The 18969-nt window shown below is 54.7% G+C and overlaps 1 protein-coding gene across 2 annotated transcripts; it reads left to right on the forward strand.

Annotated features, from left to right (window-relative positions):
* Positions 1 to 1164: 1164 nt before the first annotated feature.
* On the forward strand, positions 1165 to 17493 carry KANK3 (KN motif and ankyrin repeat domains 3). 2 transcript variants are annotated; one of them, XM_032238380.1, is made up of 11 exons: positions 1165 to 1380; positions 4926 to 5018; positions 6893 to 8668; positions 9220 to 9322; positions 9830 to 10099; positions 10896 to 10986; positions 11557 to 11776; positions 14574 to 14716; positions 14867 to 15067; positions 15243 to 15334; positions 16959 to 17493. In XM_032238380.1, the coding sequence occupies exons 2-11, from the start codon at positions 4982 to 4984 to the stop codon at positions 16969 to 16971; spliced, it is 2946 nt and encodes a 981-aa protein (XP_032094271.1). In that variant the 5' UTR covers positions 1165 to 1380; positions 4926 to 4981; the 3' UTR covers positions 16972 to 17493. The 2 variants fall into 2 exon arrangements, with proteins under 2 accessions (XP_032094271.1, XP_032094272.1); XM_032238381.1 differs by lacking the exons at positions 10896 to 10986; positions 15243 to 15334; positions 16959 to 17493 and having other exon boundaries at positions 14867 to 14965.
* The last annotated feature ends 1476 nt before the right edge of the window (positions 17494 to 18969 follow it).

Genomic DNA, 18969 nt, shown 5'->3' on the forward strand with positions numbered 1-18969 from the left:
CCTTGAGAACTTTATGACTTGTGGACTTCAACTCCCAGAATTCCTCAGCCAGCGTTGCAGCGCTGGCTGAGGAATTCTGGGAGTTGAAGTCCACAAGTCATAAAGTTCTCAAGGCTGGAGACCCCTGGCATGGGATTTAAAATGATTTAGTGGTCCCTGAGGTCCAAAAGGTTGCTGACCCCTGACCTAGTCTAACCCTCTGCCCCGGGCAGGAATTCTGGACTGTGCTAGCCAATGGTCACTCAACTGTCTTCCTGAAAACTTCCTGTCTCCAGGCTGAGGGCCTCTCTGGCCCTCTGGAAAACGCCTCCTTGCTTTGAGAACTTGCAAAGTTCTGGGAACTTCCAGAGTCTTGTCCTTGGGACCCAAAGGGGCTTTTTCCAGAGGCAACTGGACTTTTCTTCGAAGGCGTTTCGCTTCTCCTCCAAGCAGCTTCTTCAGCTCTGGCTGCATGGTGGGGAAGGGAGGGATCGATACTCCTTGCAGACAGCTGGTCCTTGGCATCCTTTCCGAGGGTCCTTGGAGGTTTATCTGTGTCCTCGGGAAGGGGGGGGGTGACCTGAGTGGGGAGGGGAGCCTTCTTGGAACTGCTGATGGCATCATCTGTCTCCAAGAAGGCTCCACACCCTCTCTCCTCTTTAGCAAGGGATTTCTCAGCAGGCGTGTCCCCATTTGGCAGTTCCAGTGTTTTCTGAATCAGCTCATTCAAAGGGCTGTCTAGCCTCTTCTTAAAAACCAACAGGATTTCTAGTGGCAAGCAGTTCCACTGGTTGACTGTCCTCCCTAAAGTTTCTCTCTGGGCCAAGATCAGTTCGGAAGCGAGATGCTTCTCTCCCCCTCCCCCAATTGAACCCCCAAGCTCTTCTCTAGGCCAGAAAGCTGCTGGTGCCCCCCACCCACCCACCCACCCGCAGAAGCCATCAGCCCACTCGGGGGTCGGTGGGACTTCGGGGGCACGACCCCTCCCAGCGCCTCCCTTGCACCCTCAGCCCACCCAAAGGGGGCCACGCAGTGGGAGCGGAGACCCCCGAGGGTGCGGGAAGAGAAGCGCGGGGTTCCCCCACCGCCCCCCACCACCCCCGCTCTGCCCCGGGCGGGCTCCGGGGAGGGCGAAAGGCGGACCACTCCCCGATCCGAGGGTCCCTCCCCCGCCCGCCCCGGGCCAGCTCCAGATTGGAAGCGGCGCGGCTCCGCTCGGGAAACGCTGGAGCGCATCCCTCGGCCCTGACTCACGCCAAGGCTCCCGCCAGAAGGGAAGGGGCGCGCCCGCCCGCCCGCCTTCCCTCCTCGCTCGCCCGCAGCCGGAGCTGCTCGCGGGGCGCCGGCCGAAGGGGAGCCCACCGCCCGCCGCCGCCCTCCGGAGCGGAGCCCAGCACCCAGGCAAGTGGAGTGGGTGGCAGGGATGGGCAGCCCGATTCCACACGCACACACCGCCGCCCAGCCCAGCCGGAGGAACTCTGCACATGCTCTAGGGCGGGGAAAGGGGAAGGGGCGCCCGAGAGCCTGCGGGGAAGAAAAGAGGGAATCTGGAAGGAGGAGGGTCTTTGCCCGAGTCCCCAGGGAGAGTTGGGGGCAATTTGCCGCGCTTTCCACTTGTCTCCAGGGAGCCAAAGGACCAGTCAAGCTGCTAGTCCTCAGGACACCTGTCGGCACCTGGGAAAGCGGGAGAGAGGCTCCGCGTGAGGGGCGGAGGGGGGGTCTCCCAATATTAGTCCTGGACCCTCTCAGGCAGAGAGGAGAAGCCTCGTTGCTCGCGAGTAGACCGGCCCCCAATTCAAAAGCTGGCTTGCAATTTGGGGGGGGGGGACTTGCGGGAGGGGCGAGGGGGCGTTTGGCAGCCAGGACCCCGCGTGGGTCACCTGCCAACCGGAGAGCCGCGGGGCTGCTGAGCAGCTTGGCAGAACCAGCCAGGACCCCCCCCACACACACACACACACAAGTTTGTCTTGGCGCGGTGGGGGGAGCGTGAGGAGGGGTCCTTTTGTGCCCCCCCCCCCTGGAGGGGACCGCTTCGAATCCCGAGTCCTGCGGGGCTTTTCCCAACTTTCGCTTTCAGGGCGAGGTCTGTGGCGGGGCCGATTGGGGTCCCCCCTCCCCCTCCGTTGTGTACGCGAGGATTGTCTGACTCACAACTGCGGACTGGCCCAAATTTGGAAGCGCTTTCCTGCCTCCCGTCGTGGAGAGGAGGAGGAGGAGGAGGGCTCCAAGTTCCGCGCTGCACGTGTATTGAGTGTGTGTGAGTGTGTTGAGTCCGTGTGCGTGGTGTTGAGTGTGCCTGTGTCCTTTGGAGCAGCTGGCATTTCCTCGGCCGTTTCCTGCCTTTGTCGGGGCTCCTTTGAAGGCAGGAGGGGGGGCCGCGGGGGAGGCTTCCGCCGTCCTGCGCTCCCCCCCTCCCGCCCCTGCTCCCTCCGGCCGCTTCTCCCGGGGCGCCGCCTGCTCATCCCGTGGGGGATCCTCCGGGGGCTCCTGGCATTGACCTGCTCAGCTCTGCCCCGGCCGTTACTCGCAGCAGCTGAGCGCCAGGCAGCCCTGGAACACCCCCCCCTCCAGCTGTTTCCTCCGGCAGGTCCCTCTGCACATCTGCAGCTGCTGTGGCCGCAGCCCTGCTGAGCACCAAAGCAGCAACTGAATCTTTCCTATTGATAGGAATGAAATAATGCAATGCAATATTAATATAATGGTATATTAATATATTTATTAATATATTAATGTATTATAATATAATAATAATATAATATAATTAATATAATATAATATAATATAATTATTTATAATAATATAACATATAAAATAATATAAGTATAATATTAATATAATGTATAGGATAGTTTTGTCATGTCATGATATTTTGTGTGTGTGTGTGTGTGTGTGTGTGTGTGTGTTTTATGTCAAAGCACCAGGTGTGCCGAAACATGGGAGGGGGCCTCCTGCTTCCCTTTTGCCTTTCAGCTCCACCCAAGGAGCCTTCCAGGCAGAAAATCCATTTTTGTGTTGCATTTGTGCTGATAAATAAATGAAGGGAGACTAATATAGATCTATTTCAAGCTATTTAGCTCTCATCAGCTAGCCAGACCCTTACTGGGATTTGAACCTGGGCTATATTGCACACTAGGCATACTAGGCAGAGATCTTAGCCATTAGGCCACAGGCTCTTATCCGTTTATCAGCAAAGCCAGGGTGAAAGGTATCTATTAGATTTTTTACAACCCCTGGTAAGCCCCAATTATGGGAGGAAGCTAACTGCTTCCATCATCTGTCAATCGGCTCGTCACAAGAGTCCATCACGACAGAAACCCAATATTTTTACTGTTGCCTTTGTTATATTTGTGTTTTTTTATTTGTGCTGATAAATAAATAAAGGGAGACTTTATGGTATGGCTAGCTGATGAGAGCTAAATAGCTTGAAATAGATCTATACTAGTCTCCCTATATATATATATATATATATATATATATATATATATATATATATATATATATATATATATATTTATATTTATATTTATATTTATATTTATATTTATATTTAGTGTCACAACCCCTGGTAAGCCCCAATTATGGGAGGAAGCCAACTGCTTCCATCATCTGTCCTTCGGCTCGTTGAGAGCTAAATAGCTTGAAATAGATCTATACTAGTCTTCCTTTATTTATTTATCAGCACAAATAAAAACACACACACACACACACACACACACACACACACACACACACATATATATATATATATATATATATATATATATATATATATATATATAACATCACACCAATCATACATAATTAACATCAATATAACATAGCAATATAGGGTAACATAAATGTATCTTTTTAAGAATGTAAGCCGCTTAGAGCAATAGCAATAGCAGTAGACTTATATACTGCTTCATAGGGCTTTCAGCCCTCTCTAAGCGGTTTACAGAGTCAGCATATTGCCCCCACAGTCTGGGTCCTCATTTCACCCAGATAGATAGATGATAGATAGATAGATAGATAGATAGATAGATAGATAGATAGATAGATAGATAGATGATAGATATATAGAGAGAGAGGGAGGGAGGGAGGGAGGGAGGGAGAGATAGATATAGATAGATAGATAGATAGATAGATAGATAGATAGATAGATAGATAGATAGATAGATAGATAGCAATAGCAGTTAGACTTATATACCGCTTCATAGGGCTTTCAGCCCTCTCTAAGTGGTTTACAGAGTCAGCATATCGCCTCCACAGTCTGGGTCCTCATTTCTCCCACCCCGGAAGGATGGAAGGCTGAGTCAACCCTGAGCCGGTGAGATTTGAACCGCTGACCTGCTGATCTAGCAGTAGCCTGCAGTGCTGCATTTAACCACTGCGCCACCTTGGCTCAAGAGTTACTCCCCACAACCAATACATTTTTCAAAATAAATATAAATACATACCAAACTTCTTAGGGGGGGGGGGGAAATCCCTCGTGGCCCAAAGTCCCTGCTGAGGCTTATTCAATCCACCTTGGCCACTTCCCCTCCCCCGCCTTCCCTCCTTTTCTGCTGAGAAACTGGGGGGGGGGGGCAGCATGTGCATTGAATTATGGCTGCACACGGATTGCACATCTGGCACACGGTAACAAAAAGGTTAGCCACCAGTGGTCCGGGGTCTCCTTCCTGAGCAGGGGGTTGGACTAGAAGACCTCTGAGGTCCCGTCCAGCTCTGTCATTCTGTCATTCAAACCCTCTGGGTCTCCTCCGCAGACTCGGTGGGGCTGACAACCCCCATTCAGCCTCACATCCTCATTTTCCCACCTCTGGTGCTGGGATCAACAGGAGCCACGCCCTCAACGTAACCACCGTAATTCGGCCCAGATTTACGGTCATAAATCACGCCGGTCATTAAGCAGGTTGTCTCGCGACCAACCCGATTTTTCCAACTCCGGTGTTCTTTCTCTGCAGGCTGACCCCTCCCTCCCTTGGGCAGAGCTGGGCTTCGGGGGACCCTGGAAGCAGGAATGGCCCGGGTGCCACACCTGGACCACGGCTCCACAGGTAACAAGGAAGAGGGGGGGGGCTTTGCCAGCTGCTTTAGAATTAGAATAGCAGAGTTGGAAGGGACCTTGGAGGTCTTCTAGTCCAGCCCCCTGCTTAGGCAGGAAACCCTACACCACTTTAGACAAATGGATGTCCAACATCTTAAAGACTTCCAGTGTTGGAACATTCACAATTTCTGGAGGCAAGTTTGTTCCACTAATTAATTGTTCTCACTGTCAGGAAATTTCTCATTTCCAAGTTTCCTCTCTCCTTGATTAGTTTCCACCCATTGCTTCTTGTCCTGCCCTCGGGTGCTTTGGAAAACAGCTTGACTCCCTCTTCTTTGGGGCAGCCCCTGAGATATCGGAAGACAGACTTCCAACCGGAAGGGGAATGAGCAGGTGGGCAGCAGCCGGGGGCCGGACTCTGGCCTCCCTGGCCCCAGTCCTGTCCCTGAGCAGGGCGGCTCCATGGCCCTCTCTCTCTTGCAGATGCTTCCGCAAGGCAGAGCAGGGTCTGGGTTTTGGCCTCTGGGGGCATGGGGCTCTTGGGGCACCGGACAGGGCCAGCCAGGGGGGGCTCAAGGGATGTTCAAGCCATCCCTTGGGCTGAAGGACTGGACCTTCCTCCAAAACGGTATGTGGGGAAGAGAGAGGGAGAGAAAGAGGAGGGAGGGAGGGAGGGGGAAGGGAGGAAGGAAGGAAGGAAGGAAAGGAGGGAGGGAGGAGAGGAAGGAAGGAAAGAAGAAAGGAAGAAAAGGAGGGAGGTGGAAAGGAAGGAGGAAGGAAGGAAGGAAAGGAAGGAGGAGGAGAGAAGGAAGGAAAGAAGGAAGGAAGGAAAGGAGGAAAGAGGAAGGAAGGAAGGAAGGAAGGAAGGAAGGAAGGGAGGAAGGAAGGACGACTCCCTAAGTGTTAAAAAGAGAGTGGTTTGTACTTTCAACTTGAAAGCAGCCTTAGGATAAAGTGAAATGAGCTGGGGGGGGGGGACGGGGGCTTGTTTCCTGCCTGTTCTACCTGGGAAAGCTGACATCCTCTCCAACCGAGCAGGTGCGGGGGAGGGGAGGGGGGGTGCAAAAAGGGAAGAGGGCCGGAGGGGAAGAGTCGTGTGAAGGACCCTCTTTCTCCGTGTGGTGTGAAAAGAGGGCGGGGCTTTCATCACATCTTGCCCAGGTGACCGAGGGCCTCCTGACTGAACAGGGGGCTGGACTAGAAGACCTCCAAGGTCTCTTCCTACTTTACCCTGATATGCCTGAAAATAGGGGCCCAGGTTTGGTTGGTGGTGAGAACCCGGCCTCTGTGGGGGCCCAGGCCTCTTGGCCGTGCAGATTCTGGGACACCCCCCCCCCCCGCTTCCACCTGCAGGACGACCCCAACCATTGAATCAGCCTGGGTCAGAGCTTGGGGGTTCCAGGAACTCCCCAAAAGAGCAGTAAAGGAGCAAAGAGCACAGAATAAGACAGTTGGAAGGGACCTTGGAGGTCTTCTAGTCCAACCGCTCGCTTGAGCATACATAGGAGACCCTACACCCGTGATGGCGAACCTATGACACGCGTGACACAGGTGGCACGAGGAGCCATCCCTGAGGACTCAAGAGCCGTTGCCCTGGGTCAGCTGGGCCGTTTTCGCCCATCCCCAGGCCTCAGGACAGCCTCCGAAGGGTGGGGAGGGCGAAAAACGGGCCTGCCAGGCCTACCAGAAATTCAGAAAGGGGCTGTCTGCGGCTTAAGGGGGGCCACGGGGAGGGGCCTATACAGTTTCAGGTAAATGGCTGCCTAGTCTCTTTCTGAAGGGGGTGAACGTCATCCAAAGTCCTTCCGTGACAGGAGTCTCCCCCCAAAGACACAATGCGCAGGTACCTCCCAAGCATTCACGCTGTCTCCCTTTGGCTTCCAGGTGTGGCTCATCCTTTCTCGCACCCGGATCAGGAGCAGGGCAGGGAGAAGATGCCTTACTCGGTGGAAACCCCCTACGGCTTCCTGCTGGATCTGGACTTCCTCAAGTATGTGGACGACATCGAGAGGGGCCAGACCCTCCGGAAGCTGCCCCTCCACCGCAAAGTGAAGGGGTTCAAGCAATCCCAGAGTGCCCCCCGCAGCCCAATGGGGGGCTGGGCCTCTACCGAGTCCCTGTCCTCCACCACCAGCGAGGACGGGAAGCCCCCCTTCTCCCCACGGCCCCGAACGGCTTCCTACGGAACCAAGGACCTCGCCGGCAAAGACGGCTCCTTCCCGACGTCTCCTGCGCCCGCCGCCCAGCGTCTCCCTCCAGCGTCTCCTGATTCAGTGGGGAGAGGCCGCCGGGTGGAGACCACCTTGCTGGAGACCAGCAGGCGGCTGGAGGAGGCACAGCTGAGTTTGCTGACCGGTGGAGGGCCTGCGGTGCCCAAGAGGATGGACAGCCCTTCCAAAAACAGCGCGTGTCCCCCCAACTCTGCGTCCTCTCTCTCCGGAGACAGCCAGGCTGAGTCCGTGAAGACAAGCCCCCCCAATTCAGGAAGGAGTACCCCGGTTCCAACCGTCAGCCCCGCGCACCTCCATCATGTCCGGGAGCAGATGGCTGCTGCCCTTAAACAGCTGAAGGAGCTGGAGGAGCAGGTGAAGATGATCCCCCTCCTGGAGGAGCAGATCTGCCAGCTGAAGCGGGAGAAGGAGCAGATGGCGGCTGGCTTGGGGGAGAAGGGGGAGGTTGAAGTCGATGAGACGGGCGTCTTCCTCTTCCCCCCAAGACAAGCCCTCAAAAATGGGGCTGCTTGTCTGGACAGAGGAGGGCCCCATCTTGAGAGTGAGGGAGAGGCGACCAAAGGAAGGACAAGTAAGATTGCAGAGCTGAAGAAACTGACCGAGCGGCTGACCGGTCCAGAGAGGCCTGGGAAGAGCAGAGGAGGGGGGCGGCCCCCAAGAGCAGAGCAGCCCAGCCAGAGGTCCATCGGAGTCGGAGAGGAGGGAGACATGAGTGACGTCGTTTGCTACTACCGGACCCAAAGGCCGTGCCGGGAAGTGGCCGTTGGGTGCGAGACGGAGACCTGCGACGCAGAGGTGTGGGTGATGGAGTCTTTCCTTGGGGTCTCGTCGGCCGCAGAGGAGGAGATGCAGCTGGTGCAGCAGAGAGTCCAGCATCAACAGGCCGTCATCGCCATGCTGGAGGGGAACCTCAAGGCAGCCACCGAGGAACTGGAGGAGTTGAGGGTGGAGGTTTGCTCCCGCAGGCCAGGCAGCCTGGTCAGCCGAGCAACCTTAGCCTGTCCGGAGACGGCTGAAGCCTGCGTGGAGGCCATGACGTCCACCCGGTGCCAGGCTGTGGGCAACCACGTCGAAACAGTGGAGGTCGGCGTCCAGAGCTTTCGGCACGTGTCCCACATAGGAGTCGGTTGCAACTTGCAAGGGGACTCGAATGCAGAAGCAAAACTCGCCAAGGACTCACAACGGAAAATGTCACCAATCCCCCTGGGGACGGAGCAAGAGGACCAGAAAGGACACTGTGGAATGGCAACGCCTCATCGTGGCACAGCTGAGGAGGGGTCCAGCTCAGAAGATGCCCGTGGCAAGGAAGGGACACCAGTCCAGCTGGCTATGAAGACCACAGAACTGGATACCGGCCCATCATTGCCCCTGGGAATGGGTGGCAAGCGCAGCCATGAGCCCAATGGAGCACAGGGGGTTTCGGGGACTGGTGAGTGCCACCGTCACACGCAGCACATGAGGTCCAAGCTAAATGACCCTCTCCCCACCCACTCCTGCCCTCCGTCAGTCGAGGGTTTCTTAAGACCCACGTTCACAGTGTAGATTGAAATGACTTCTCTACATTTCCTTGCTGCCCTTGAAAATGTAGAGAAACTTTCCCCCAAACCCACCCTACACACACACACACACACACAAACACACGGCCCCAGCTGCATTCGTAATTCGAGTAGTACTTCGTTTCCCCCCAAAAATAAGACCTAGCATGATTTTTCGGGATGCTCATAATATAAGCTCTATCCCAAAAATAAAACCCACTTAAGATCATCAGCCGGATGGACAAATTTTGTTCCGTATTTCCCTGAAAATAAGACCTACCCAAAGAAATAAGCCCTTTCAGGAGCAAAAAATTAATAGAAAACCCGGTCTTATTTTCGGGAAAACAGGGTATCCGTAAAGGCAAGGTGTCGATGTAGTAATGACATCATTGTGATGAGGGGTCCTCTCCTCCCCCATCCCCCCACCCCTCCCCTCCCCCTGCAGGTGCTCTGAAGTCCATCATGAAGCGGCTGGACAGCCCAGCCAAAGCAGAGCCGGGGGCCAGTGGGAAGAAGACCCTCCAGTTTGTGGGCCTCCTGAATGGCGAGTACGGACCCCTCCTCTCCTTTGGTGGGAGAAAAAGCCGAGGGGTGGACGGACTGCAGGGCCCCACACAGCCTGGGGGGAAGGGGAGGATGTGGCTGAGGGTCCCCTTCCTCAGTGTTGCTCCCAACTCCTTGGACGCTTGGTCTCGGCCACCGGGGCTTCCTACCCCTTTCGATCGAGCCTCCATAACCAGAGGCAGTCTACCCCCCAGATGCCGGCACTTGCAGAAGCCTGATCCGGAATACACGCTTGGGTCCTTCGGAGGGGAGTGGGAGGCACCAGAGGGGCAGGGCTGGATAGAAACCCATGCCCTGTTCAGGGTCAGCTGGCAAGAGAGGAGGGGGCTTTGGCATCCGCATCTTGCTTGTGGGGCTCTGTTGGGGGTCTTGATAAGATGGCAGAGGGGTGGACAAGGTGGGTCGGAAAGGCAGCTATGCGCCTTGGGCCATGGCAGGTATCCAAGAGTCCTGGGACCCCGGCCCTCCTCTGACGCCCCCTCTTATGGCAGGTATGAGAGCACCTCTAGTGAGGAGGAGGAGGAAGAGGAGGAGGAGGAGGAGGAAGAAGAGGAGGAGGAGGAGGGATCTCCCCACAGCTCCTTCAGCGAGACCGTCGGTGGCTTGGAGGGCGATCTGGCTGCCAACCCAGATGTCAGTGACAGCAGCGAGGATGAGGAAGGGAGTCCGGCCACCGAGGCAGGCCCAGGCCACCCAAGGCTGGGCCCTGATCCTGAAGATGCTGCTGGACACGAAGGAGCAACTCCCAAGGTCAAGGAGAGGTAAGGCCATAGGGTCTCGTGCCTAAACGGGGTTGGACTAGAAGACCTCCAAGGTCCCTTCCAACTCTGTTGTGTTAAGATTCTTCCAGACCTTCCTTGCAGGGAATGGTCTGGATTTCCCACCACCACCACCAATTCCAGCCGCCTCCTTCTTCCAGCCTCAGTTCCTCCTTTCTGTAAAATGGGTACATCCAACTCCAGGGGATGCCACCGAGGCTGCAATCATGAAAACAGCCCTCCTAGGGGCGCATTTGCCCCCGCCCCCCACTCCCTAAATCAAGCAGCACTTGGCTGGGATGCTCCGTGCCGCAGCCAGCTGGCAGGGGATTCTGGGAGTTGAACTCCCCACCACCCGAGAGGGAAAAATATTGGACTGGAGGATGGAAAAATCACTTCCAACCCGTTTGCTCTGAAGAGCCGTCTGGAAAAACTGCGGATCCTCAGTCATCTTGGCTAGAATCTGGAGAAAGTTTAAAATCTAAAATAACCTGAACTAAAATCTGGAGAACACACCAGCCAATCACAATCCCTCAGCGGCAAGAGACCCTGACTTTTGGGAGATCAGAAAAGGGGTCAGGTCCCCTCTGTCCCGTCCCGTCCCCAAAAAAAGAGGCCTTCAGGGGAGACCTGGCCGAGAGGTGGTCCAAATCAGAACTTTGAAGCTGGAAATGGACTTGTTTTGTGAGTCCTTGAGATGCTGGTCAGTTTTCTTGCGCCGGCTGCCATCCGTGCCGGGGGTATTGTGTCCCCCCAAAGGGTCACTCAGCTGGCTGACCCCAATTGGCCTCTCCGGCAGGTTTGAGCTGAGCCCATGGATGAGAGAGGCCTGCCTGGTGGTCCGGAGCCACCTGGGCCAGGGCAGAGGGGCCCCAAAGAGCAAAGAGCTGGTGAGTAGCCACAGGAGGGGCCCTCAGGGTTGGGTGGGAGGGGGGCACGGAAGGGCTGGCGGGCAAAAGCTCTTGACTCTGCCTGGCGGAAGCTGCACTGTGCCCGGTGGGACATCACATCCTTCAGTGGTGAAATTCATTTTTTTTACTACCGGTTCGGTGGGCGGGGCTTGGTGGGCGCGGCTGGGGAAGGATACTGCAAAATCCCCTTTCCCTCCCAATCAGCTGGGACTCGGGAGGCAGAGAATAGATGGGGGCGAGGCCAGCCAGAAGTGGCATTTGCCGGTTCTCCAAACTATTCAAAATTTCCACTACCGGTTCTACAGAACCTGTTGGATTTCACCCGATATCCTTCCACAATTGACCGGGATTCATTAATTTTCCTGCTTTTTTGAGGGGGGGCAATTTGGCCATCCCAGGACAGCTTTGGCCCCCAAACTGGCCGACACGGGCTTAGCAGGAATCACGAGGTTTCCTCCCAGTCTCTGGATGCAAAGGGAGCCCCAGGAAAGCTCCTGCGAGTTGGGGGAGCCGAGGGCCATGCTTTGACCTCTGCTACTTGGTCCCCAGCTGTCCAGCAGCAGCCTGGTCCTGCAGGAATGGTTCCGGGTGTCCAGCCAGAAGAGCTCCCGGGCCAGCAAGGTGGGCAAGTACCTGGAGGCCTTGGGCGAGCTCTCCCCGGCACTCCTGGCGCACGTCATCAACCTCTCCGATGGCAACGGGAACATGGCGCTCCACTACAGCGTCTCCCACTCCAACTTCGACATCGTCCGGCTCCTCCTGGACACAGGTGACCACCCCCTCTCCCGGCAGATTTCCCCCCCCCCCTTCTCAAATCTGCTCTATAGATCTTTAGATCCCACAGATTAGGCCTCCTCCGAATTCCATCCGCCGACCAATGTCGACTGGCGACTACTCGGAGGAGAGCCTTCTCTGTGGCTGCTCCGACCCTCTGGAACGAACTCCCCGTGGAGATTCGAACCCTCACCACCCTCCAGGCCTTCCGCAAAGCCCTTAAAACCTGGTTGTTCCGACAGGCCTGGGGCTAAAGAGCTGTTGCCCCTGCCTCGAATTGGTATGACTGTTGTGTTTTAATTATGCATTGTTTTTTATGTCGTTTAAATTCTTGTTTGTATCCCCCTTCCCTGGTTGAGTTGTGAGCCGCCATGAGTCCCCTTCGGGGGAAAAAGGCGGCATATAAATAAAATCAACATCAACATCTATAAGTGAGGCTCTCTAAAGGCCAGTGTAGAGGATCAGCCCCACACTTCCGACTGGCCCCTGGAATAGAAGATTTCATTTCATTTCATTTCATTTAAAGTTTATTTGTATACCGCCCTTTTCCCTGGGGGGACTCAGGGCGGCTCACAATCAAAAGGGAAGGGGGGGACAGACTTTTACATATAAGACAGTACATGATTAAAACGCAACATTCATACCATTCGGGCGGGTTACAATCTTTAGCCCCAGGCCTGACGGGATAGCCAGGTTCTAAGGGCTGTGCGGAAGGTCTGGAGGGTGGTGAGGGTACGAAGCTCCACGGGGAGATCGTTCCATTGGGTCGGGGCTACCACCGAGAAGGCTCTCCTCCGCGTGGTGGCCAGTCGGCATTGGCCAGCGGATGGAACTCGGAGGAGGCCTAAACGATGAGATCTAATGGGTCGTGTGGAGGTGATCGGCAGTAGGCGGTCTCTCAAGTACCCAGATCCACTACCATGAAGGGCTTTATAGGTGGCAAGTAGCACCTTGAAGCGTATCCGGAGATCGACAGGTAGCCAGTGCAGCTCGCGGAGGATAGGTGTTACGTGGGTGAAGCGAGGTGCACCCACGATCGCTCACGCGGCTGCATTCTGGACTAGCTGAAGTCGCTGAATACTCCTCAAGGGCAGCCCCATGTAGAGCACATTGCAGTACTCCAGCCTAGAGGTCACAAGGGCACGAGTGACTGTTGTGAGAGCCTCCCGGTTCAGGTAGGGGCGCAACTGGTGCACCAGGCGAACCTGGGCAAATGCCCCCCTGGTCACAGCTGACAAATGGTGTTCGAAAGTCAGCTGTGGGTCCAGGAGGACTCCCAAGTTGCGGACCCTGTCTGAGGGGTATAATGTTTGACCCCCCAGCCTGAGAGATGGAATATTTGCCAAGTTGGCGGGAGGGAAACACAACAGCCACTCGGTCTTATCCGGGTTGAGCACAAGTTTGTTAGCCCTCATCCAGTCCCTAACAGCTTCAAGTCCCTGGTTCATCACGTCCACCGCTTCATTGAGTTGGCACGGGGCGGACAGATACAGCTGGGTATCGTCCGCATACTGGTGGTATTTTATCCCGTGCCACCGAATGATCTCGCCCAGCGGTTTCATGTAGATGTTGAAAAGTAGGGGAGACAGGACCGAACCCTGCGGCACCCCATATGTTAGGGGCCTAGGGGTCGATCTCTGCCCCCCAACTAACACCGACTGCGACCTGTCCGAGAGGTAGGAGGAGAACCACTGCAAAACAGTGCCTCCCACCCCCACCTCTCGCAGTCGTCGCAGAAGGATACCATGGTCGATGGTATCGAAAGCCGCTGAGAGGTCAAGGAGAACCAGGATGGAGGCGTGGCCTCGATCCCTGGCTCTCCAGAGGTCATCGGTCAATGCGACCAAAGCGGTTTCTGTGCTGTAGCCAGGTCTGAAGCCGGACTGGAATGGGTCAAGAAGAGCTGGAAGGGACCGCCGGAGGTCTTCTAGTCCAGCCCCTTCCTCAGGCAGATCTTATTTCAGACAAATGATTGTCCAGTCTCATCTTCTTAAAAGCCTCCAACGATGGAACACCCACAACTTCTGGTGGCAGGCTGTTCTGCCGGTTAATTATCCCCGCTGTTAGGAAGTTTCTCCTCAATTCCAGGTTTCTTCTGTCCATGGTTAGTTTCCCTCCGTTACTTCTTGTCCTGTCTTCAGGAGCTCTGGATAATAATTTCACCCCCCTCTTCTTTGGGGGAGCCCCTCAAATACTGGAAGGCTGCTATCCTGTCCCCCCTGGTCCTTCTTTTCTGTAGATTGGCCAAACGGAAATCCTGCAGCTGTTCTTCGTATGATTTAGTCTCCAGGCCTTTGATCCTCTTCGTTGCTCTTCTCTGCACTTTTCTCAAAGTCTCAACCTCTTTTTTTGTAGTAGGGTGACCAAAACTGGATTCTGTACTCCAGGTGTGGCCTTACTAAGGCTTTACTATACAGTCCTAAGGCTTCTTGCGGTTTTGAGTCTCTGCCTGTGTTTATACAACCCAGGATCGTATTGGCTTTTTTGGCTGCTGCTGAAATTTAAGGGATTGTCCGCTCGGGCTCCCAGGTCCCTCTCACAGCGACTGTCTTTGAGCCGGTCCCTAAACAGGCTGGACCTGGTGAAGCCTCTCTTTCCCTCCCCCCCTCCCCTCAGAAGAAGCCCCTTCCCACCAGTCTCACCTGAACGATTCCCAGTTTCTTTGGGAGCATCTCTCGCCTTCCCCGAATGTGGTGCCCGTGGGCCACCGGAGGCCAGGAAGGACACTCAGTGTTGATGGGGGCTCCTCTCCCCTCATGTCCTCACCCCCAATTTCTCTTCCCCCAAATAAGGTGTTTGCAACATCAACCACCAGAATAAAGCAGGTTACACAGCCCTCATGTTGGCTGCGCTGGCAACCATGGAGCGACAGGACGATATGGCCACAGTCCGGCGCCTCTTTGACCTGGGCAACGTCAACGCCAAGGCCAGTCAAGTAGGTATCTCGGCGGGGGACAAGGCAGCCCCCCTCCTCTCCCTCTCTGGGACGGGACAGAGTTCAATGGGAAGCAGGGCGCTCTGGCTATGCTCAGAAGCACTCTCCCCAAAAACTAAGCCCTCGTACCCGTTTCCGTTGCGGTTGCAGGCCGGCCAGACGGCGCTGATGTTGGCGGTCAGCCACGGGAGGCAAGAGATGGTGGAGGCCCTCCTGGCGTGCGGGGCAGACGTCAACCTGCGGGACGAGGAGGGCTCCACTGCGCTCATGTGCGCCTGCGAGCACGGCCGGGCGGAAACCGTGCAGCTGCTTCTGGCGCAGCCGGCCTGCGACGCCTCCATCGCCGACAATGTAAGTCGCTGCCCCCGGCTGGGCCCTTGTCCCAAGCGGCTAGTCCTCAGCACGGCAACGTTCCCAAAGGCGGCTCTCGCCCAAAACCTAAGAAACTCTTCATTCTTTGTAGAGACCAATTTGGAACCTAACTTGCCCTCCAGCCGCCACTTTTCTTAACTCCCTCTTCTTACAGGACGGCAACGATGCTGCGGCCATCGCCCGGGAGGCCGGACACGAGAACCTCGCAGCTCTGATATCTGCGCACCTCACACCGTCCGCAGACAGGTGAGGGGATCCCCTTTGCAGAGCTCCAGGCCACCCCCACCGGCCAGCCGTCCTCCCTCCCTTTCTCTGGACCGGAGACTTCTCAGCTTAGATCCCAAAGGGGCTTTTTCAGGAAGAAACTGGACTTTCCAGTTTTTCTTAGAAGAAGTTTCACTTCTCATCCAAGGAGCTTCTTCAGCTCTGACTGGAGGGTGGAGAGTGGAAGGACTGGTGGCCATTTGCATCCTTTGAGAGTCACCTGAGTGGTGCTCCCTGGACTGAGAATCTCCTGGCCTTTCGGCTCAAACGGATGCAAACTCTTCCAGGGTGGGATTGTGTCTGTTTCCGGCCCAGCTCTCAAAATGACAGATTGGAGGGTTTCTCTTTTGAGGACCAAGCTCATCCCTGCAACCCCCTCCCCCCCCCACCCCCATCTTCCCAAAGGTGCTTTTTCAAAAGGCAACTGGACATTGTTTTTCCCTGAAGACATTTCGCTTCTCATCCAAGGAGTTTCTTCAGCTCTGACCAAACGGTGGAGGATTTGTTTATTTTTTGCAATTTTTGTAGTCTGCAGGATCTTCAAAGGAAAAAAAAACGAGAAAGTTCCAGTTGCCTCCTGAAAAAAAGCACCTTTGGGACAACCATGACCTGGATGACGGAGAATGACACTGACACTGACAGACACACACACACACACACACCATTTTAGGCCTGGAAAGCCTCCTACACCAACCTGGAAGCCAAAACGGGTGTCCGCGTTCCAAGTATCATGTAGAATTAAATCAGAGTCCAAGGCAAGACGATCCTTAAAGTTCCAATTTAATAAATCAGACACCTTAGCACATCTGTGTAAATCCCAATTCTGGAAATGACATCAGAATCCCACCCAGTTAAAAGTTCACGATCTTCTCCCCACACCCACAAATCCCATCACATGGTCCAATCTTCTTCTTCCACGCTGGCGTCTCCACCCAGCTGCTTCCGGTCAGGTGTAAAAGTGCGGAGACAAAAGATGACCTTGGTCTTCTAGTAAAGAATGACAACAACACATTCCACAATCCTACTCCTGTCTATTCCCCCCTCCCATCAACTATACTAAAGAAACAGCATAATGAAATAAGAGAAAGCGTGGCAGGCCAAAGATCCTAACAGGAATATAATTGCAGGGCTGACAACGGGGTGTTTGGGGGAGGGGGAGCTCGCATTGCATTTTGGAGACTCGCGCAGCATCCCGTATTGGCTTCCATGTTCACGCAGGAAGCTTTCCAGGCCCTAAACGCCCCCCACCCCCCCACTTCTGACCCGAAGTCCAGCTGACTGGCAGGAGGCACATGGGTATGCGCAGTGGAGGTGGCCTGGGGCAACGGCTGCTGTGCCCACAGAGAGAGCTCTGCGTGCCACAGGTTTCGCCATCACAGTATTAGGTGTTATTGTGTGTTGATTGCAACCTGCACAGGGAAGCCAAGCCCAATCGCAGAGGTCGGGCCCAAAGTTTTAGAGAACGCCAAGTGTTTGGTTCACCTGACTGAAGAGAGAACCTGCATCAAGAGTCTACAGACAAAATCAGGGTTCGGGGGACACCAGGAAAATAAGATGCAGAAGAGGGAGGGGCTTCTTCAGCCGTCTCTTTGGTCTCTGTTCACAGGACGGGACCGTGACAGAATCCGGCTGCGACCCTGGGCGGCCTCGGTCCTTAAACCATCCTGCCTGCAGCTGCCTTTCCCTGGCCTCAAGGACCCGCAACCAAAGAGAAAGCCCCCTCCACTCCAGGAGACGCTTCCTACACCACCGCAAAGCTCTCCGTGCACACGTGCTCTGGCGAGCCCTTGGGATCCCTTTGGGGGGGGGGGGAAGGCTCGCCCTGGGCAGGCTTCACTATTTTGGGCCACCCACCTTGTCTATCTTACGGTGTCCTTAATCCCACCAACAGGAAATGTCATCAGCACAAAAACTGTTTTATCGCACAAAGATTTGCCGCGTGCAACTTTCTTACTCCGCGCACATGGAGAGAAGTTGGAGAGCGGGGACTGGGGACCAAGGCCTCTTCCCAAGAGGGGAGAGATATCCGCCAGGCAAATCTCTCAAAGCGTAATGAAAACTGGGGCGGAGTGCCCCACAAGGACTAGAAACCACCTATCCCGATTTTTTTATCTCGCTAGAATAAAATCCCGTTAACACTTTTATTCACGTCTCGCACGCAATTCCGGCAGATGGTCGAGTCGAACTTGGGAGAGAGATTGAGGGGATTGCTAGACAGCTGAGGTGGCGCAGTGGTTAAATGCAGCACTGCAGGCCACTTCAGCTGACTGCTATCTGCAGTTCAGCGGTTCAAATCTCACCGGCTCAGGGTCGACTCAGCCTTCCATCCTTCCGAGGTGGGTGAAATGAGGACCCGGATTGTTGGGGGCAATATGCTGACTCTGTAAACTGCTTAGAGAGGGCTGAAAGCCCTATGAAGCGGTATATAAGTCTCACTGCTATTGCTATTGCTATTTTGGGCAATTCATTCACAGGCCGTTTGGGGTAAAATAGCCGTCTTCTTTTTAAAGATGGTTCCGGCCTCCTTGAGCCCAGCAAAGACACAGAAAGGAGATGGGTGGACACTGGAACAATTTCCAAATGAACTTAGTTGGAGGGCCTGAAAGGGAACTTTTAACAAGCAGACTTGCAATCTGTCGAAAAGTTACGACACACACACACTTATGAGACACCGTTCCAAAGATCTGACGGCCATGGTGCCACCGACATTTTGCAGCCACATGACCACATTTTGGGGGGCTCAGCAACCACATGACGTCGAATTGTGACACTTTTTTTGCTGAAAACGGGCATCTTCTGAAAACAACAGAGGAAACAACGGCTTAACTAACCCTCATACCTCTGGTTCACTGCAGTCTCCTTTAATCGCAATTCGCTCAAGGACCACCACGTAAAATTGGGTGGCATGCAAGACTCATGAACATCACAACTTATCCTAAGGCAGTGTTTCTCAACCTGGGCAACTTGAAGATGTCCGGACTTCAACTCCCAGAATTCCCCAGCCAGCATTCGCTGGCTGGGGAATTCTGGGAGTTGAAGTCCGGACATCTTCAAGTTGCCCAGGTTGAGAAACACTGTTCTAGTGGCTTTCCCTGTCAGTGTTGGTGGGGAAACAACCCCACTCAGAGATCACCAAGGACCTCTCAGGTCTTTCCTTCCTCTTTATCCTCTTCCTCCTCCTCTCTGCAAATCCCCCCCCTTTCAGCACTGATGACAATCCAGCCTACGTGCCATTTCGAATGGGGGCCCTTGCTGGAGGTCAGATTCGCCCTATAGCTCCCCCCACAAGGTGATCAGCAAGGAGTGTGCCCGCCCCCCCACCTCGGCTTTTCCGAGAGAGATCTGCTGAGCAGGAAATTTTGGCGTCAACACAAGTATGTGACGCAGCTACAAAGAATGGCCCCTTCCTTCCCCCAATGGTGTCCTTTCACAGGTGGCCGACAGCTCCAAAAGCCCAGAATTTCTGGGGAATGTTGAAGGCGGCACTAAGTGAATCTGCTGAAAATTTTGGTGCAAACGAGCAACTTCCTTTGTGCCCAACAAATGCCATTAAAAGGCAGAAACATGTTTGTGAGTTAATAAAATGTTAAGAAAAGGCACCACCCAAAATGTGCTCT

This window comes from Thamnophis elegans, unplaced genomic scaffold (assembly GCF_009769535.1).
Source record: "Thamnophis elegans isolate rThaEle1 unplaced genomic scaffold, rThaEle1.pri scaffold_139_arrow_ctg1, whole genome shotgun sequence".
Taxonomy (NCBI): domain Eukaryota; kingdom Metazoa; phylum Chordata; class Lepidosauria; order Squamata; family Colubridae; genus Thamnophis; species Thamnophis elegans.